The 22,143-nt window shown below is 38.3% G+C and overlaps 3 protein-coding genes and 1 pseudogene across 7 annotated transcripts in view; 3 read left to right on the top strand and 1 right to left on the bottom strand.

The window, feature by feature from the left end:
• The window catches only part of LOC310722600 (uncharacterized protein), a 1,041,764-nt gene that overhangs the window by 150,279 nt on the left and 869,342 nt on the right, over positions 1-22,143 (bottom strand). The gene's annotated exons all lie outside the window — the stretch shown is intronic.
• LOC310722940 (tripartite motif-containing protein 16-like) lies at positions 5,701-7,477 on the top strand (the record flags this gene model as incomplete). The annotated part of the gene is made up of 3 exons (XM_083535762.1): positions 5,701-5,712; positions 5,965-6,245; positions 6,839-7,477. 3 exons carry the CDS (start codon positions 5,701-5,703, stop codon positions 7,380-7,382), a joined length of 837 nt encoding a protein of 278 aa, XP_083391888.1. The 3' UTR covers positions 7,383-7,477.
• LOC310722530 (tripartite motif-containing protein 16-like) lies at positions 15,076-18,166 on the top strand. 4 transcript variants are annotated; one of them, XM_083535087.1, is made up of 6 exons: positions 15,076-15,896; positions 16,156-16,245; positions 16,419-16,697; positions 16,841-17,024; positions 17,139-17,195; positions 17,293-18,166. In XM_083535087.1, exons 1-6 carry the CDS (start codon positions 15,306-15,308, stop codon positions 17,829-17,831), a joined length of 1,740 nt encoding a protein of 579 aa, XP_083391213.1. In that variant the 5' UTR covers positions 15,076-15,305; the 3' UTR covers positions 17,832-18,166. The 4 variants fall into 4 exon arrangements, with proteins under 4 accessions (XP_083391213.1, XP_083391215.1, XP_083391214.1 ...); XM_083535088.1 differs by having other exon boundaries at positions 15,077-15,896; positions 16,419-16,661; XM_083535089.1 differs by lacking the exon at positions 17,139-17,195.
• LOC310722601 (tripartite motif-containing protein 16-like protein) lies at positions 20,701-21,469 on the top strand (annotated as a pseudogene). Its single transcript has one exon. The product of its transcript is annotated as a tripartite motif-containing protein 16-like protein (transcript).

Raw genomic sequence — 22,143 nt, 5'->3', positions numbered from 1 at the left:
AATCTTATTTTTTACAAATAGAGCATTTCGCCCCCATTTCCATAGTGCTCCAGCATCAGCGTACAATGACCTTCCTATTCCATTATCTACAGTATGATAGATGTCGTTAATCTTTAAATTAAAAAGAATAGGGCTGCTCACACTTCCCTGGGGAGTTCCATTCTCAATTGGAAGGATCTGAGATAAAGCAGTCCCTACTACCGTTCTTGCAAATAAGAAACTCATAATCCAGTTATACATCCTTCCGTCGATTTTCAAGCTTTCCAGTTTCATCAAGAGCCCTACTTTCCACAGCATATCATAGGCTTTTTCTACATCAAAAAACACTCCCACTAGTACTTCTTTATTTCAGATTCCAAACACAATATTGCATCCATCGTATTTCTCCCTTTTCTAAATCCACTCTGACATGCTAAAAAAAAATTTCTGCTCTCAATTTACATGTCAATCTATTCATAACCATTTGTTCCATAACTTTACACAAATTTGATGTCAGCGCAATAGGTCTATAGTTAATTGGCTGAGAGTGGTCTTTTCCTGGTTTGACTATAGGCACTACTACCCCATGCTTCCAATCTGCAGGCAAATTCCCTGATTCCGATATTTTGTTAAAAAGTCTTAGAATGCGTTATCGTCTCATAGCATATGTCGTCCTTGCCTGGAGACGTACGCTTGACCCCACAAGTGCTCTCTTTAACTCAAATAAATTAAACTGTGTCTAGTATACTTCCTGATGACTTCTTCTTTTTATATATATGAGACTTCTCCCTAACTTTCTGTTCCTTATACCTTCTCATACTCTCTGACAAATGATCACTACTGTGCACCTTTACGGAAGTATCTACTAACATCTCTGCTTTATCACTATCTTTTATTAGTATTTTACCATTATTTACTAAAATTGGAATATTGCTATTTCTCTAAATCCCTCCCATCTTCCTAATCATATTTTTCTCCTATTCTATTACAAAAATCTCTCCGTCAAGCATGCCGAGATCCGAGCGGAAGCTGTGGTATCTGATGGAGGGAAAGAAAATTTTAGTTGAGTGTCATCTGCATAGCAGTGATAAGAAAACCCATGTGAGGATATGACTTCACCAATGGAGTGGGTATAGAGGGAATCTCCTGATTCCAAATTCTGTCCTACTTTTTTTTATAGCCACAGAATATGATAATCCTTCCTGAATTCCAACACTTTGTACTTGAGCTGCATGTTTCCTCACCCTGCATCCTCCATATCCAGCACTGTGATCCCCTACATAATTACAACAGTTGGGTTTAACTTCTTGCCCGCATTTTCCATATTCATGTTCTCCACCACATCTCGCACACCGCAGTTTGCCGTTTAAAACATCTTAGAGGTGGGGGGTATATAGAGTGTTTTACTGAAAAAATCAAATACCCCAACATGACTTTACTTGGCAGTTTTTCCTCATCAAAATGAATCATCACTGAGCGACTGCCCCCCTCTTCATTGTTTTTATTGTATTATAGCCTTTTTAAATCAATCACTGCTGCTCCCGTAAGACCTTTCTTAAGCTTTTCAACTGTAACCTCTGTAGAAATCCCTGTTATTACCCCTCTAACCCACTTCTTTTCTTCTTGAGTTGAACAAATCACTTTTTGATCCATGATCGACTTAACTCCTACAGCCCTTTTTTGTTGCATACTGTCCTTACAATATATTAGCAATCTACCATCTTCTTCACACTTTCAACCAGTCCTATCACTTCCTTAATTGCTTTGGATAGCTTTAGCGGGTTTATGACATTGAAAGATCCATTAACAAGTTTAATTACTAACTTATACTCTTCTTTCCTTTTTTTTGTCAGATAAGATCCATTTTCACTATCGGTTTCAGATGCACTACTTTTCTTTCTTTTTCCTTGTTCTACTACATTCCATTCCAGTCACAGATCAGCTTTTGCCAAACCGCCTCAAACCTCGGATCAAGGCAAGATCTAGAATCGCAGCTTCCCCTCGACTTTATAGGTCATCTCCTGCTGATGTCATTAGAAGGGAAGAGGGTGTGTCTTTAGTTCACTGGAAGGCAGGAAAGACCTGAACTGGAGTCTCGGGATGGCACCTGCACACAGCTACACACCGCATACAAATACAATACAACCCACAAACTAGGGTTGTAGGGGGAGTGGTGGCTCCAGCGGTTAAGGTGCTGGGTTACCGATCGTAAGGTCGGGGGTTCAAGCCCCGGTATCGCCAAGCTGCCACTCTTGGGCCCTTGAGCAAGGCCCTTTACCCTCTATGCTCCAGGGGACCCTTACGAGAAAAATAAATCAAGGACCGTGACGTGGGGCCGCCTTCCCGTGGGCTCACCACCTGCAGGAGGGACCGTAAGGGACCGGTGCTGAGAGGATTGGGCAGCAGTCGAAGGCGGGGGCCTTGACAGCCCGATCCCTGGACACGGAGAAGTGTCTGGGGAATCTGCTTAGGTTGCTTCCCCCGCGACCCGAATTACGGAGAAGATGAGATGAACTAGAGTTGTAACACCTAATGATGAACTTCTGATGAGAATGGGTTTGTTTTAGAGCTAAGAAACTCTGCCCTCTAGTGGGCTCAAATGTCTGATTTGTTTTGGGTTTAAAATCACACCATTTTATTTCTGTCTCCACAGCTGAGAACGTTTAGATTTTCTATTCAGAACCAAAGAGCAGAGAAAGGTTTTTACTATAAACACACACACACACACACACACACACACACACACACACACACACACACACACACACACACACACAAACTTCCCATAAATATATCCTGTGATTAATATCTAATGTTCCTATTTGTAGCAGTATGGTCTGATGTCATCTAGTCAGCTGAGGCTGATTATGCTCATTTACCTCTCTATAAAATCGTTTCGGTTCGTGTTGTGTGTGCGTTTGCCCTTTGTCCACGAGCGAGCCACCGTACTTCCGGGTTTACGTGCGGATAGTGGCAAGGGTGGATTAAGGAACTTTGTGGAGAAGCCGCTAATTGTTGTTCAGGAAGACTTGTCTATTAAACGTCTGCATCCGTGCCTCGTGAGTCGCCGTAGAGGTGCGATCCCAACACAGGAAATTATAATTCATTATTATTTGGGCTTCTTCAATTTACAAAATGAATTATGTAATGTTTCATTACGTATGGAGGGTTTTGTGGTTTGGAATTCACTACGTCACCTCACAGTGAAAATGTTCATTACATTACATGCACTGATGAACTCATTCATCTTTTTATCTCCACATCGTGACACACCGACTTTTTATGAGCTCAAAAATTCAATATTTTTACCCATTGTTAACCATCAATATTGTTTAATCTTCCAGAAAAAAAGAAACCCAACACCCATTTTACAGCTAAAGTACAATCAGGTAAAATCTCACCTGGGAATAAATGAGATTGTGGGAAACTTAGTTTATAAGTTTTTCCTTTATGCTTTAAAAGTCTGGAGAGATTAAGAAATATTGATAAGCACATCAGATGAGCGGGATTTGACATGACTAGAGCGATGCATTAGGTATTCAGCTCTTTAACCAAAAGGACTTGGATGCAAATGCATTGCATTGTGGGTACTTGTATTTACAGGTGTCTGTGAATTCAGATGACGACGACGGTTATTTTTTTATGTTTACAGAAACAATAAATATACGCCATTGTGCAAAAGTTTTAGGTAGACGTAAGACAATACTGCAAAGTCAGAATTCTTTTAAAATAATTTCTTTATTTTTGTCAATGAATAGAAAGAAAAGGAAACTAACTAAAATTCTATTATAATAGCATAAATTCTTCTAGGTGCACTTACACAAGGTTATTGAAGGAACTCGCCAGGTAGGTTCTTGCAAACATTCTTGCATCTTCTATGGAGGTCAAATCCTTTTATCTCTTCATGTAATCCAAGGTGGACTCTATGACATTGAGATCAGGGCACTGTGGGGCCCAAACCCACCCAAATCACTTCCAGGACTCCATAAATATGTATCGATTCTGAGGGAAACAAATCGATCTCAAAATTGTTTTTTTTTTTTAAATCACGATAGTTTGGTGAATCGATTTTTTCTCCCACCCCTACAAATCACTTCCAGGACTCCTTGTTCTTCCCTACTTTGAGGAAACTTCTTAATAACATTGGCTATACAGCATGTTTGCTATCTGACTGTATTTCTCCACATTGAGGACACCATTAATCCTGACCAAATCCCCAACTCAATTCCAGTTCATTAATCAAGTGACCAGACCATGAATAGTGAGTTCTACTGCCAGGTTTTAAGGCGTCTCAGGGAGGACATTCGGCAAAAAAGAAAGAAACTATAATACAGTTTGTCTTGTGGAAAATAAATTTATATATTTTACCAAAGCATAATAAAAATTTTTAAATCTGATTTTTACAATGATACAAACAAATCACTTTTTTATTTATTTCCTAGCACATGTTTCTTTCAGCTCCAAATTACAGACCATAAAACACCAAATATTATTCTTTTGGACTGCACAACCTCATAGATGATCCTGGATTACAAATGACAAACCTGAATCCAGCGTATAGAGGCTGAGTGAATGTGGTGTGGAGTCTGTGGAGGAGCTTCATTGTATCAGAGACGCTGTAGAAAGACAGAGTTCCTGCACTGTGATCCACATACACTCCTATTCTGGAGGATGATGGAACTTTGAGATCAGTTTTAATGTTGTTGTGCCAGAAATAAACAGAAGAAGAAGAACAATGCACACTCCAGAACTGACTGTTGCCTCCAAACACACACTCATTACCCAGTCCTTTCCTTCTGATATCTTTATATGAGACTGATATGAACACATTACTCTCACTGCTCCACTCCACCTCCCAGTAACAGCGTCCACACACACTCTCTTTACTCAACACCTGACAGTAGTAGTTAAATCTCTCTGGATGATCAGAGTACGGCTGCTTTGTCTCACTGCATGTCACCACTTTATTCTTCTCAGACAAAATGAGGTTATAATTTACTGTGTTGGGATCCAGAGTCAGATCACAGAAATCTAAACACATGAACAACAGGAACATCAGATATTAATCACAGAATATTTATGTAAAGTGTGTGTGTGTGTGTGTGTGTGTGTGTGTGTGTGTGTGTGTGTGTGTGTGTTGTACACATACATTTCAGAAACTTGTCCCTGCTTTTTGGTTCTGAGAGTAAAATCTCAATGTTCTCAGCTGTAAAAAAAAATATAATAAAATGGATTGATTTTTATAAAAAAAAAAGACATTTGGGTAAATTATTGCTTGTGTGTGGATCAGAAATGTGTGTAGATCACATGATGCACTTTATCAGGAACGGATCCTCTTACCATGTTCACGGATTTTGATCAATTCCTCCTGGCAGAATTCCTCAAGTCTCTTTTTTAGGTCAGAGAGAGATTTCCTCACTGCATCAAATGAGATATTGACATTGATGCTGAGTGAATCTTCACACACATCAGCTGGAACATTTGGTCTGTCGGTTTTGGGACTCTGATGTCTGGAGGCTAAAACATGCATACAGCAATTAGAAATAAAATGAAGTGAAGGAATGCAATAATTGTAAAGTTTTATATAGAATCTTATAACAGATTCTTTCTATATTCTAAAATTATGGGGATACTTGAAGTCTAAGAAACATCCAATGAACCTGTAACCTTCATATTCCTCCTGGAAATGTGGATGTAATGTACATTTATTTCCTGGAGGAAATGGATGTGATCGTGTGTGTGTGAAAGCTGCTCCAGCTCAGTGATTCTCCTCTGCAAACTGTCTCACAAACTTCATTCATCTAAACAGTCAGGGATTTCTTGCTGTGTGTGTGTGTGTGTGTGTGTGTGTGTGTGTGTGTGTGTGTGTGTGTGTGTGTGTGTGTGTGTGTGTGTGTGTGTGTGTGTGTGTCCTAACAGCTCAGTGCACAGACAGCAGTAGATGACAGTGAGAAGATCTTTACTGAGATGATCAGCTCCATGTAGAAAAAGCGCTCGGAGGTGACGGAGCTGATCAGAGATCAGGAGAAGGCTGAACTGAGTCGAGCTGAACGACTCCTGGAGCAACTGGAGCAGGAGATTTCTGATCTTCAGAGGAGAATCACTGAGCTGGAGCAGCTTTCACACACACACGATCACATCCATTTCCTCCAGGAAATAAAGGTACATTACATCCACATTTCCAGGAGGAATATGAAGGTTACAGGTTCATTGGATGTTTCTTACACTTCAAGAATCCCCATAATTTTAAATTATAGAAAGAATCTGTTCTAAGATTCTATATAAAACTTTACAATTATTGCATTCCTTTACTTCATTTTATTCCTAATTGCTGTATGCAGGTTTTAGTCTCCAGACATCAGAGTCCCAAAACCGACAGACCAAATGTTCCAGCTGATGTGTGTGAAGATTCACTCAGCATCAATGTCAATATCTGATTTGATGCAGTGAGGAAATCTCTCTCTGACCTGAAAAAGAGACTTTAGGAATTCTGCAAGGAGGAATTGATCAAAATCCGTGAACATGGTAAGAGGATCCGTTCCTGATAAAGTGCATCATGTGATCTACACACATTTCTGATCCACACACAAGCAATGATTTACCCAAATCTCCCTTTTTATTTGGTTGTAAAATCAATCCAATTTATTTCTTTATTTACAGCTGAGAACATTCAGATTTTACTCTCAAAACAAAAAAGCAGGGACGAGTTTCTGAAATGTATGTGTACAACACACACACACACACACACACACACACACACACACACACACACACACACACACACACACACACACACACACACACACTTTACATAAATATTCTGTGATTAATATCTGATGTTCCTGTTGTTCATGTGTTTATATTTCTGTGATCTGACTCTGGATCCCAACACAGTAAATTATTACCTCATTCTGTCTGAGAAGAACAAAGTGGTGACATGCAGTGAGACAAAGCAGCCGTACTCTGATCATCCAGAGAGATTTGACTATTACAGACAGTTGTTGAGTAAAGAGAGTGTGTGTGGAGGCTGTTACTGGGAGGTGAAGTGGAGCAGTGAGAGTAATGTGGACATATCAGTCTCATATAAAGATATCAGAAGGAAAGGACAGTTTAATGCGTGTGCGTTTGGACACAACAATCAGTCCTGGAGTCTGCAGTGTTCTTCTTCTTCTGTTTATTTCTGGCACAACAACATTAAAACTGATCTCAAAGTTCCATCATCCTCCAGAATAGGAGTGTATGTGGATCACAGTGCAGGAACTCTGTCCTTCTACAGCGTCTCTGATACGATGAAGCTCCTCCACAAAGTCCACACCACATTCACTCAGCCTCTATATGCTGGATTCTGGTTGTACATGTGGAAACCAGGATCATCTACGAGGTTGTGCAGTCCAAAAGAATAATAGTTGGTGTTTTATGGTCTGTAATTTGGAGCTGAAAGAAACATGTGCTAGGAAATAAATAAAAAAGTGATTTGTTTGTATCATTGTAAAAATCAGATTTTTAAATGATAAATATGCTTTGGTGAAATATATAAATCTATTTTACACCTTAAAATGTCTATGTACGTGGTGGTATTTAAAAAAGGATCGAGACGAACTGTATTGTAGTTCTGTCTTTTTTGCCGAATGTCCTCCCTGAGACGCCTTAAAACCTGGCAGTAGAACTCACTATTCATGGTCTGGTCACTTAATTAATGAACTGGAATTGAGTTGGGGATTTGGTCAGGATTAATGGTGTCCTCAATGTGGAGAAATACAGTCAGATAGCAAACATGCTGTATAGACAATGTCATTAAGAAATTTCTTTAATGTAGAGAAGAACAAGGAGTCCTGGAAGTGATTTGGTGGGTTTGGGATTACATGAAGAGATAGAAGGATTTGACCTCCAAAGAAGATCCAAGAATGTTTGCAAGAACCTACCTGGTGAGTTCCTTCAATAACCTTGTGTAAGTGGACCTAGAAGAATTAATGCTGATTTTGTTGGTTTCCTTTTCTTTTGATTTATTGACAAATATATATATATATATATATATATATATATATATATATATATATATATATATATATATATATATATATATATATATATATATTTTTAAAGCATTCTGACTTTGCAGTATTGTCTTACGTCTACCTAAATCTTTTGCACAATGCCGTATATTTACTGTTTCTGTAAACATAAAAAAATAATCATTATCGGAATTCACAGACACCTGTAAATACAAGTACCCACAATGCAATGTGTTTGTTTGTACTATAGCTGTAAAATGGGTGTTGGGAGGGGGTTTTCTGGAAGATTGAGCAATATTGATGGTTAACAATGGTTAAAAATGTTGAAGTTTTGAGCTCATATAAAAAAGTCGGTGTGTCACGATGTGGAGATAAAAAGAGGAATTAGTTCATCAGTGTTTCACTGTGAGGTGACGTAGTGAAATACAAACCACAAAACCATCCATACGTTAATTCATTTTGTGAATTGAAGAAAAGCACAAATAATAATGAATTATAATTTCCTGTGTTGGGATCCAGAGTCAGATCACAGAAATCTATACACATGAACAATAGGAACATTAGATATTAACCACAGGATATATTAATGTAAAGTGTGTGTGTGTGTGTGTGTGTGTGTGTGTGTGTGTGTGTGTGTGTGTGTGTGTGCGCGTGTGTGTAGTAGTGGAAATTTGTCTCTGCTCTTTGGTTCTGAGGGGAAGATCTGAACGTTCTCAGCTGTGGAGACAGAAATAAAATGGTTTGATTTTAAACCCAAAACAAATCAGACATTTGAGCCCACTAGAGGGCAGAGTTTCTCAGCTCTAAAACAAACCCATTCCCATCAGCAGTGCATCGTTAACTGTGATTTGGTGCTTAGGAATGAAGACCACCACCTCGACTTCACTCTCTCACAGCTTTAAAACTTCCCTCAGATTATCACGAACGGATCCTATTAACATGTTAAGGGGTGTTGATGAATTCCTTCTGGCAAAATTCCTGAAGATTCTGGTAAAATACTAGGTTTATAAAGTGAAGTATAGGTATAGAGTACATATGATCACATTTCCTTCAGGAAATAAAGGTACACTACCTCCACATTTACAGGATGAATATAAAGCCTACAGGTTCATTGGATGCTTCTTGGACTTCAACAATTTCTATTCGTATTTTTAAACTGTGATAAAATTCTACAGTAATCCCTCGGATTTCACAGGTTTTTCTGGAACAATATCCAAAGGAATTACTGTAGAATCTTCAGCTGAACGTACCATCCACACCGAGCTCCCTAACCTGCAGGACATCTACAGCACACGGTGCCGGACCAGAGCCAGGAAGATTGTGAAGGACCTCAGCCATCCCAGCAATTGACTCTTTTCTTTGTTGCGTTCAGGGAAACGCTTCCACTCCCTGAAAGCGAACACAGAGAGAATCAAAAGCTTCTTCCTGCAGGCCATTTGGAGTTTAAACCAGGAAACACCCAGGATCTAGAACTGGTCCTCTCTCTCCATCGTCACACTTTTTCTGCACTTTTTTTTTTTTTGCACTATGACAGTTTAATCTTTGGACTGTCACTTTAACTCTGGACCGTGCACTTTATACCACACCATACCGCACACGGTCACTTTATACCATACCGCACACGGTCACTTTAATGACAAATCACGTCAATCACCTCAAATTTTACTGTTTACTGTTCATACGCATCCTTGTATATACATTTTTTTCACATATATATTTTACATATATATATATATATATATATATATATATATATATATATATATATATATAAATAATATTATTTGTTTTTTATTTATCTACCTTTTTTTTCCTGGTTTATTTTTTTTTCTCATTCTATTTCCTCATGCCGTACTGTCGTAAAAAGCATTTCACTGCATGTTGTACTCTGTATGTATGTGTATGTGACAAATAAAATTTGATTTGAATCTACATTCAGACTCATACCCTCAGGAAGGAGAGGTCAGGGGTTGGGTGACATCATGTCAGTAAGGAGAACTGAATCCAGTTTAATTTAATGGATGACAAAAAAAAAAGGTCCAAACCCTTCAGGAGCCCAAATCATAAAAAAAAGGAAAGAAGTAGGGCCCTCTTCTCAACCTGCTCTTTACTCTCACCACATATCACATTTTCATATAGTGTGAAATGCATGACCTCCCACTGATATAAAAATTATGCTTGTTCTCCTTGATATTGGGTTTCAGAAACTGTAGTTACCTGCTTTGGCCACTAAGAGCATCACAGAGCTTTTTATATGGTCAAGGCATCAAATATGGCTTCGTGTAGAGTGGACGCCTGGTGTAATTTGGGAACACACACGCATACACTCTGTAAATGTGTAACTGTTTATAACCCCCGCACTGAGCTTTAGTTAATGATCTACTGTTAGAGGTGTGTGTGTGTGTGTGTGTGTGTGTGTGTGTGTGTGTGTGTGTGTGTGTGTGTGTGTGTGTGTGTGTGAGCACATTTTTAAAATGGAACACCTGGGTGGAACACAGGAGCAAAGTAATGAACCTTTGAACAGATAAAGATATATATTGGCAGAGAGTCATATGATGTTCTGCCATCATGTGAACATGGTTATATGTAAGATATTTGGTCACATGATCAGAGATTTCTATATCAGTGAGTAAACAAAGAGCAAAAAATAAAATAAAAATATGATCTTATTTGGTATAAATTTTACTTGTGGAAGGCCATCAGGGCCAACAAGGGCTTCTGTTCTGGTTTAAACTCGATCAGAATCACTGATGTAATTTTTAATATATTTTTGTCCATGAATATGTATTCAATTATTCCCAAAAGTCTTTCATAGCGTTTCTCTCAAGTGTGAGTAAGTTTTAGTTAAAGTTTCCAACCAATCAGATTTTAGCCATCACGTGTTAATGGTGTCAAAGGAATCTGCATGAGCCTCCAGTATCAGTAAAGTACATGTTGCTTGAAGCTGTTGCTTTAACCAATCAGATTTCAAGTTCGCCATTCAAGTTGCCATTCGCCGTTGCCGACTAAAACTCTATAGGTCGAAAAAGAAGCCATATCTAAACATGATACAGAAGCACAGGTTATTACTTTGGGCCAAGGCTAATTCAAAATGGACTGTGGCAAAGTGGAAAACTGTTCTGTGTTCAGACGATTCAAAATTTAAAGCTCTTTTTGGAAAACTGGGATGCCATGTCATTTTTGGAATTCAAGAGACTAAAAAGGACATGGACAACCCAAGTTGTTATCAGCACTCAGTTCAGAAGCCTGCATCTCTGATGGTATGGGGTTGCATGAGTGCGTGTGGCATGGGCAGCTTACACATCTGGAAAGGCACCAACAATGCTGAAAGGTATATCCAAGTTCTAGAACAACATATGCTCCCATCCAGACCTCGTCTCTTTCAGAGAAGACCTTGCATTTTCCAACATGACAATGCCAGACTACATACTGCACCAATTACAACATCATGGCTGCATAGAAGAAGGATCCAGGTACTAAAATGGCCAGCCTGCAGTCCAGATCTTTCACCCATAGAAAACATTTGGCGCAGCATAACGAGGAAGATGCGACAAAATAGACCTAAGACTGTATTAGACAAGAATAGGACAACATTTATATTCCTAAACTTGAGCAACTTGTCTCCTCAGTCCCCAGATGTTTGCAGACTGTTATAAAAAGAAGAGGGGATGCCACACAGTGGTAAACATGGCCTTGCCCCAACTATTTTTGAGATGTGTTAAAGCCATGAAATTTATATAAAAAAACATTTAAACATTTGATATGTCATCTACATTTTATTCTCAATAAAATATTGAAATTTTAAACTTTCACATCATTGCATTTTGTTTTTATTCACAATTTGTACAGTTTCCCAACATTTTTGGAATCGGGTTTTTATTATCATATCTTCTTTCTGTATTTATCTGGTAACTGAGGAGACCAGTTTCTAAAGTTTTGAGAGAGGAATTTTTTTCCGTATGTGTTTGATACATGATTCTAGCTGCCCAACTGTTCCGGGTGTCCTTTGTTGTATTTTTTATTTCATGTGTGCCAAATGAATTTATATGGAGAAAGCTCTAGATTTCAGGCAGGTCAATTCAACACTCTTCTACTACGAGGTCATGTTATTGTACTAGATGCAGTTATCATTGTCTTGCTTAAATATACAAGGCCTTCTCTGAAAAACACATTTACTGGAATGAAGCATTTGTTGCTCTGAAAACTGTACATAAATCATTGAGCATTTATGGAACATTTCCAAATGTGCAAGCTGCCCATTTCACAGGAACTAATGCAACCCCATATGTTTACAACTGAGCACTGATAACAAGCCAGATAGTCCTTCTCCTCTTTAATCCAGAGGATGTGGTGAGAATGACTTTCAAAAAGAAATTAAAATGTTTAAATTCATCTTACCACAGAACAGATTTCCATTTGCCTCATTACATTTTAAAAGAGCTTTGGGCAGAGAGGAGGGTGGCATTTCTGGATCATGTTCAGGCATGCTCTGCACATCTTTGCTTCTACGAGACTCCTCTGCTCTCAGATACACTATTTGTACCCAATCATATTGAATCATTGAATCATACTGAACTGTTATCAGTTAACCCAATTCATTGCATACACCTACTCCAACGTTTCATTTTAATAACCTTTACGTTTTTCAAACTTTTGTTGCAACATCCCAAGTTTTTTAAGATGAGTTGCAGCCATCAAATTCAAAATTAATGATTTTTTTTCATAACTGTACATTTCCTAATTTTAAACATTTAATGTTTTCTATGTTTGTTAATAATATAATGGGGTTATGAGGTTTGCAAATCATTGCAATCCATTTTAAACAACGTCCTGTGTAAAACTTATATGGCATTGGGTTTGTACTGATATTGCAAAAGTATAGGGACACCTGACATTTTCAGCCATATGTGATTTTTCCCCAAACTGTTTGCACAAATTTGGAGAAACACAATTGTAAAGCATGCCTTAGACACAGACTTAAACTTAGATTTAATTCAATTCAATTCGCTTTTAACAATGAACATTGTCTCAAAGCAGCTTTACACAGATAATGTGGTGATAAAAATGAATAAGATGTTCTTAATAAGTGTGAGTTTGTCCCTGATGAACAAGCCGGTGGCAACTGTGGCGACTCAAGATGGCATAAGAGAGAAACCTTGAGAGGAACCAGACTCAAATGGAACCCCATTCTCATCTGGGTTGCACCAAATTACCATTTATTACAGATATACAATGTTGTGGGGTGCAGTGATGATGATTAGAAGCAAACTGTAGTCCTGAGTCAGTTTAGCAAACTGTTGACATTAACTACAATCCAAATCCATTCTCAAAGCTCCCGTTCTTACTCCGGAATTTCATGGAACCCCAGGGCCCTGATGAGAAACCATCCCCAGCTGAACAGAGTGGCCTCCAAACGAAGAGAACACCATCCAGAGGCAAGTGGGAATATTGTATAATTGTATAAAGGTTAAGGACACTGTGCAGTTGGGACTCGCTATGGCAGCATAACTAAAAGGGAGAACCAGAAGGTAACACAGACATGAGAGACCTCTGGGATAAGAAACGACCCACCACAAATCTGAGTGAATGTGTGAAATCCCCTGAGTGAGGGGACGACAGCATACAAATATCCCAGTTCAGCGAACACTATATCCATGATCCCTCCAGATCTGCTTCTTTACCCAAGAAAAGTCTACTGATATAAGACTTGCTTAAATAAATATGTTTTTAGCCTCGACTTAAACACCGAGACTGTGTCTAAGTCCCGAACACTGATTGAAAGGTTGTTTGATAAATGAGGGGCTTTTTAAGAGAAAGATCTGCCCCCTGCTGTAGTCTTCATAATTTGATGTACCAACAAATAGCCTGCACCTTTTGATCTAAGCAGGTGTGGAGGATTATATTGGTACAGAAGTTCACTCAGATACTGCGCGATACAGATCGAACACCCAGACATAATCAGATATACTCTATTGATTCTGTGAGGGAAATTATTGCATTACAGCAGCATGTTACACAAACAGTAGTGTGTGTATTTTGGGGGATTAAAATAAAATAAAAATAAAATACGAAAAGCATAATGTAATTAAATAATTGTAACTTATATAAATAAATAAAATATTGAAAGATGCTACATAAAAAAACAGAATGCAAACTGGCAATTCAAAAAGAAAGAAAAAAGAATGAAATGTGTAAATTGTCAGTGAATAATGGATCTGTATATAAGTTAATATGAACATCTGTTATATAGAGGGTGAGTCATTGTATAGTGCAATGGCATAAGGTAGGAATGATTTCCTGAACCGTTCTTTGTGACAGCGAAGCTGAATCAGTCTGTTGAAGAATGAAGTCCTGAGAATGTCTTTGGAAATGGTAGTTTCATGAAGTTTTCCCTTCACTTAAATTAGAAAACCCAAACGTGTTCCAGCATGACAATTCGCCTGTGCTCAACACCAGCTTCATGAAGATATGGTTAACATGGGTTAGAGTGGAAGATCTCCTGCTGTAGAGCTCCAAATCGATTGAACACGGTTGGGATGAAATAGAACTTCACCCCAGTACCATTCTAATTCTAGTACCTGACTTTACTAACACTCTTGTGTCTGAATGAACACAAATCTCCACAAAATCTAGTGAAACATCTTCTCAACAGACTGGAGCTTATTATAAGAGCAAATTGGCACTAAATGTGGTGTGTTCACAAAGCACATACCAGTGTTAAGGCCAGGTGTCGATAAACTTTCCTCCATATAGTCAAGATCCATAAAGGTGTACATGTATATGTTAATATAGACATATATACTAATGAGCACTGCCTTTAATAATCCTGGTTATATGTTTCAATACAAAGAGAATATAGAGATAAATATTTTTACTACTACAATTAACACCTCATTTCAACAACTGTTTAAAAAAAATCCTCATTTTCACTGTTATACAGCAGCATGGATGTTGATATTAGACAGACTTGGGATTAATTCAGTATCTGCACACACAATAATCCACAGAAATAATACAAATGGTGCAAACACACACACACACACACACACACACACACACAGAAGGAGATCCCTGGTTGTTTAGATGAATAAAGTTTGTGAGACAGTTTGCAGGGTTTATTTTGCCTCAGAAGCAACTCTGTTCATGAAATGGTTAATGTTTATGAACTCTGTCATTGAGCTCCTCCTCTTTTGTCTCTCTCACATGCTCAACACCAGGAAGTGACTTTCAGTTAGGAGAAAACAAAACTTCAGTCTTTCGCTCGAACACACTCTTTCTGTCTCTCTTTTTTCCTCAGTGTGTAAAGTGCAGAAAATGGCAGAGGCCAGTATTTCAGTAGATCAGGATCAGTTCAGCTGTCCAGTGTGTCTGGATCTCCTGAAGGATCCAGTGACTATCCACTGTGGTCACAGTTATTGTAAGGTGTGTATTAACGACTGCTGGGATCAGGAGGATCAGAAGGGGGTCTACAGATGTCCTCAGTGCAGACACACGTTCACTCCAAGGCCTGTTCTACACAGAAACAACATGCTGGCTGAAGTGGTGGAGAAACTGAAGAAGACTGAAGTCCGAGCTGCTTCTCCTGCTCACTGTTACGCTGGACCTGGAGATGTGGAATGTGATTTCTGTAGCGGGAGGAAACACAAAGCCGTCAAGTCCTGTCTGATGTGTCTGGCCTCCTTTTGTGAAACTCATCTGAAACCTCATTATGAAGTTCCTGGTCTGAAGAAACACACATTAATCGAAGCATCTGGAAATCTACAAGAGAAGATCTGCTCTGAGCATGATGAAGTGTTGAAGATCTACTGTCGTACCGACCAAAGCTTCATCTGTTATCTGTGTGTGACGGATAAACACAGAAGCCACGACACCGTCTCAGTTAAAGCCTACAGAACTGAACAACAGGTGAGAAATGCAGGTTTAATATATTCAGTCTGTTCATAGAAATTACATTATTCATCTAAAATCACAAACATTGGTTGTTTCTAATCCTGTCCATCATCATCACTCCCAATGCAGCATCTTCAGCTCTGCTACCTCCAGCTCCACCTCGTATTTTTTCCTAAATGCCACTGTCTCTAAACAATACAACATAGCAGGTCTCACCACACTCTTTATCATCTCATACACCATCAACTATAATATGTATTTTTTTTGTCCTCAGACTGAGCTGAAGCAGATGAAATTCCAGCAGAGAATCCAGGAGAAGCAGAAGAAGGTGCAGGAGCTGAAACAGGCTGTGAACATTATAAAGGTGAGCAGTGAGCAGAGACGGAGCTGCTCCTGGAAACACACACAACATGGACATCGAGTCATTTAGAGTCCCAGTAAGAGTGAGTGAGTGTGTGTGTGTGTGTGTGTGTGTGTGTGTGTGTGTGTGTGTGTGTGTGTGTGTGTGTGTGTGTGTGTGTGTGTGTGTCCTAACAGCTCAGTGCACAGGCAGCAGTAGATGACAGTGAGAAGATCTTTACTGAGATGATCAGCTCCATGGAGAAAAAGCGCTCGGAGGTGACGGAGCTGATCAGAGATCAGGAGAAGGCTGAACTGAGTCGAGCTGAACGACTCCTGGAGCAACTGGAGCAGGAGATTTCTGATCTTCAGATGAGAATCACTAAACTGGAGCAGCTCTCACACACACACGATCACATCCATTTCCTCCAGGAAATAAAGGTACATTACATCCACATTTCCAGGAGGAATATGAAGGTTACAGGTTCATTGGATGCTTCTTAGACTTCAAGAATCCCCATAATTTTAGATTATAGAAAGAATCTGTTATAAGATTCTATATATAACTTTAAAATTATTGCATTCCTTCACTTTGTTTTATTTCTAATTGGTGTATGCAGGTTTTAGTCTCCAAACATCAGAGTCCCAAAACCGACAGACCAAATGTTCCAGCTGATGTGTGTGAAGATTCACTCAGCATCAATGTCAATATCTCATTTGCTGCAGTGAGGAAATCTCTCTCTGACCTGAAAAAGAGACTTGAGGAATTCTGCCAGGAGGAAGTGATCAAAATCCGTGAACATGGTAAAGTGCATCATGTGATCTACACACATTTCTGATCCACACACAAGCAATGATTTACCCAAATGTCTTTTTTTTTGTTTGTAAAATCAATCCATTTTATTTATTTATTTACAGCTGAGAACATTCAGATTTTACTCCCAGAACCAAAAAGCAGGGATGAGTTTCTGAAATGTATGTGTACAATATACACACACACACACACACACACACACACACACACACACACACAGTGATTAATATCTGATGTTTCTGTTGTTCATGTGTTTAGATTTCTGTGATCTGACTCTGGATCCCAACACAGTAAATTACACCCTCATTCTGTCGGAGAACAACAAAGTGGTGACACTCAGTTGGACAAAGCAGCCGTACTCTGATCATCCAGAGAGATTTAACTACTGTCAGGTGTTGAGTAAAGAGAGTGTGTGTGGACGCTGTTACTGGGAGGTGGAGTGGAGCAGTGATGGATGTGTGTTCATATCAGTCTCATATAAAGATATCAGCAGGAAAGGACGGGGTAATGAGTGTTGGTTTGGACACAACAATCAGTCCTGGAGTCTGCAATGTTCTTCTTCTTCTTTTATTTTCTGGCACAACAAAGTTAAAACTGATCTCAAAGTTCCATCATCCTCCAGAATAGGAGTGTATGTGGATCACAGTGCAGGAACTCTGTCCTTCTACAGCGTCTCTGATACGATGAACCTCCTACACAAAGTCCACACCACATTCACTCAGCCTCTATATGCTGGATTCAGGTTGTACATGTGTAAACTAGGATCAACTGTGAGGTTGTGCAGTCCAAAAGAATAATAGTTGATGTTTTATGGTCTGTAATTTGGAGCTGAAAGAAACATGTGCTAGGAAATAAATAAAAAAGTGATTTGTTTGTATCATTGCAAAAATCAGATTTAAAAATGATAATTATGCTTTGGTAAAATATATAAATCTATTTTACACCTTAAAATGTCTATGTACGTGGTGGTATTTAAAAAAGGATTAAGACGAACTGTATTGTAGTTCTGTCTTTTTTGCTGAATGTCCTTCCTGAGACGCCTTAAAACCTGGCAGTAGAACTCGCTATTCATGGTCTGGCCACTTACCTTTCGATTCATTGATAACAATAAACTATACATTTTTTTAAAGCATTTTGACTTTGCAGTATTGTCTTAAGTCTCCCTAAAACTTTTGCACAATGCCGTATATTTATTGTTTCTGTAAACATAAAAAAAAATAACTGTCGTCTTAATCGGAATTCACAGGCACCTGTAAATACAAATACCCACAATGCAATGCATTTGCATCCAAGCCCTTTTGGTTAAAAAGCTAAATACCTAATGCATCGCTCTAGTCAATAGTCCCTCTTATCTGATGTGCTTATCAATATTTCAAAATCTTGCCCCAACCCTAGACATTAAATTTTTAATGCTCAACGGGTCAGGACTGTTTTCGCAGCAAAATGCAAAATAGATGTATTTTGTACTAGTAGTAAAAGTACTAAATACTAAACACAAAATATATGCAAAAATGAATAAAAAACAAAGAAACAAACCTGAGCATGAGCAAGGACATGGACAGACAAACGAGCCAATGAGTGCTAATTAGGGTGACAATAAACAGGTGTGAGTGATCAGTGACATATGACAATCAAGGAAGTGCAGTAGATGTTGGGTAATGTAGTCCTTAGGCATGATCCTGGCAACATTCCATCAAATTAAGCAGGCTTTTAAAAATCTAAAAACATCAACAATATCCTCAGAAAAACATGCTTACTTTTTTAAATGAAAATAACTATAATGTTCAGAAAATACTGAATATCTTACCAAAGTTGTTAACTAGATGTTTTGATGATTTTTATAATAATTTCATAATCCACTGTTATTTTTGAAAGGGAAAGGAAACAAAAATAAAGGTCAGGTCAGGTCAGGACAGGACAGGACAGGGAGGAGGAAACAGGGGGACATCTCATCTCGCTGCAAGAGATAAGACCTGGTTTGTGCTTTTCAAATCGTGTTCTTTCCCCAAACACATTTTTTAAATTTCTCACATCAACTTGAATAGAACAGGATTTCACAGACGTGGGCTTATATGTGGAGAAGGAACATGTGTGTAAACAGGATCCGTTCTTTTTTTGTTCTCCATAAAAATGCTTTTTTGGTCAAACTTTTCAATCTCTATCAGATGGCCTTTATTGCTCTGCCATGCAATATGGTTTCATTTCATGGTCTATTTCTTCACCTGAATCTGGCACTTATTCCAATGGTAGGCGCTTATTCTCATGGAATCCTCATGCTGTGTGATCTATTGAACTTGGGATGTAAACTTGAGTCCGATGCTTTAGCCCCGATGAAGAATCCGATGAGCCGCCAGTAGCTATTTTTACTAACATCCATGTGGGTGAATGAGCACATATCTCTATAAGCACTCTCCAAAATCTAGTGGAATCTTCCCAGAAGAGTAGAGGTTATTATAAGGATCTACCTGTTGTACACAGATACCTGATAATGATGCTGATGGTGATATTATTAAACAAACACTGAGAAACATTAGCTTCATGATGTTTTGGAGAATGTGAAATAACTGCTGAGCAAAGTTTGAGAAGATTAAGAAGTTATTTACGATTGTTGAACACTACTTTGTTTTAGGATTTATTCTTGTATTGATTTTCGGGATTGTACTTTGCATGTTGCCATGTTTGATGACCATCGTACCTAAAACTCCACAACTACACTGCTTTACACGTACAGGACAGGAAGAGCTGTATGATGTTATTACCAAAGCCAAATCATCAACATGTCTGTTAGATCCCATTCCAACTAAACTACTGAAAGAAGTGTTACATACAGCTGGTGAGTCTCTTCTTAATATTATTAACTCCTCACTATCTCCAGTTCACGTCCCTAAACCCCTCAAGTTGGCAGTTATTAAGCCCCACATTAAGAAACCCAATTTGGATCCAAACACACTATCAAATTAAAGAACCATTTCAAATCTCCCATTTATGTCTAAGATTTGAGAAAAGATTGTGTCTGCCCAGTTATGTTCCTACTTACAAGAGAACAGAACTTTTTTTTTTTTTTTTTTTTTTAAACCAAATGCTATAAAAATGCAGGTATCAGTTTTGGCAAGTACAAAAAATAAAAGTATTGGACTCGTTCTGGAAAAAAGTGGTATCGGTGCATCCCTACATATGAGAAGTATTTGGTTTCGGACGTTGAAGTTGTTGAAAGGAAAATTTTCTGCAAAAAAATCAGTTTGAAGGAGGATAGTTCACCTGGAAATGAAAAAAAAAATGTCATAATTTACTTGAGCTTCTATTTGCCATTACTGATGTGTGTGTGTTGATTAATGTTTATATGTTGGTATGTGGTGAATCACCCCTTTAAAATAGAGCTGTAATTTTGTCTATTACAGTGGCAGTGAAGAAGTTTCCCAGTGTGTCAGAGGAGCTTTGAAGATTGCAGTGAATTTATATATATAATTTACTTTATTATATATTTTACTAGATATATAGATATTTTCCTTGCTTGATTTGTGAAACGAGTTGTATGTACATGTTTTATACATAAAATATAGATTTTTCTTAATGTTTCATGTGAATGTATTTTCTTGGATTTAAAATATGTGGAGGAATATTTTTTTCAAAAAATATTTTTAAAATATATTAAAAAAACTAAAACACACACACACACACACACACACACACACACACACACACACACTCGCACACACACACACACACACACACACACACACACACACACACACACACACACACACACACACACACACACACACACACACAAACTTTACATTAAATATTCTGTGATTAATATCTGATGTTCCTGTTGTTCATGTGTTTACATTTCTGTGATCTGACTCTGGATCCCAACACAGTAAATTATTACCTCATTCTGTCTGAGAAGAACAAAGTGGTGACACGCAGTGAGACAAAGCAGCTGTACTCTGATCATCCAGAGAGATTTTACTGCTGCTTGCAGCTGTTGAGTAAAGAGAGTGTGTGTGGACGCTGTTACTGGGAGGTGGAGAGGAGCAGTAAGAGTAATGTGGACATATCAGTCTCATATAAAGATATCAGAAGGAAAGGACAGGGTGATGAGTGTTGGTTTGGACACAACAATCAGTCCTGGAGTCTGCAGTGTTCTTCTTCTTCTGTTTATTTCTGGAACAACAACGTAAATCTGATCTCAAAGTTCCATCATCCTCCAGAATAGGAGTGTATGTGGATCACAGTGCAGGAACTCTGTCCTTCTACAGCGTCTCTGATACGATGAAGCTCCTCCACAAAGTCCACACCACATTCACTCAGCCTCTATACGCTGGATTCTGGTTTAAAATTTGTGATCCAGGATCAGCTATGAGGTTTTGCAGTCCAAAAGAATAATAGTTGGTGTTTTATGGTCTGTAATTTGGCGCTGAAAGAAACATGTGCTAGGAAACAAATAAAAAAGTGATTGGTTTGTATCATTGTAAAAATTTGATTTAAAAATCATAATTATGCTTTGGTAAAATATATAAATCTATTTTACACCTTAAAATGAATATGTATGTGGTGGTATTTAAAAAAGGATCAAGACGAACTGTATTGTAGTTCTGTCTTTTTTGCTGAATGTCCCCCCTGAGACGCCTTAAAACTTGACAGTAGAACTCGCTATTCATGGTCTGGTCACTTAATTAATGAACTGGAATTGAGTTGGGGATTTGGTCAGGATGAATGGTGTCCTCAATGTGGAGAAATACAGTCAGACAGTAAACATACTGTATAGCTAATGTCATTAAGAAATTTCTTCATCGTAGAGAAGAACAAGGAGTCCTGGAATTGATTTGGGTGGGTTTTGGCCCCACAGTGCCCTGATCTTCATAGAGTCCACCTTGGATTACATGAAGAGATAGAAGTATTTGATCTCCATAGAAGATCCAAAAATGTTTGCAAGAACCTACCTGGCGAGTTCCTCCAATAACCCTGTCTAAGTGTATCTCGAAGAATTGATGCTGGTATTTGTTAATTTCCGTTTCTTTTGATTCATTGACAAAATTTAAGTAAATTTTTTAAAGCATTCTGACTTGCAGTATTGTCTGACGTCTACCTAAAACTTTTGCACAA

Source organism: Silurus aristotelis (assembly GCF_946808225.1).
Source record: "Silurus aristotelis genome assembly, chromosome: 29".
In the NCBI taxonomy this organism is placed as follows: Eukaryota; Metazoa; Chordata; class Actinopteri; order Siluriformes; family Siluridae; genus Silurus; species Silurus aristotelis.
Note: the sequence above shows the minus strand (reverse complement) of the source record. Positions and strands in the feature narration are given on the sequence as shown.

Coding starts and splice junctions, on each gene's coding strand:
- LOC310722530 (XM_083535087.1), top strand. CDS start 15,306: ATGGCAGAGGCCAGTATTTCAGTAGATCAGGATCAGTTCAGCTGTCCA. Junction 16,246..16,418: donor AGGCTGTGAACATTATAAAG/GTGAGCAGTGAG, acceptor GTGTCCTAACAG/CTCAGTGCACAGGCAGCAGT. Junction 17,025..17,138: donor GATCAAAATCCGTGAACATG/GTAAAGTGCATC, acceptor ATTTATTTACAG/CTGAGAACATTCAGATTTTA.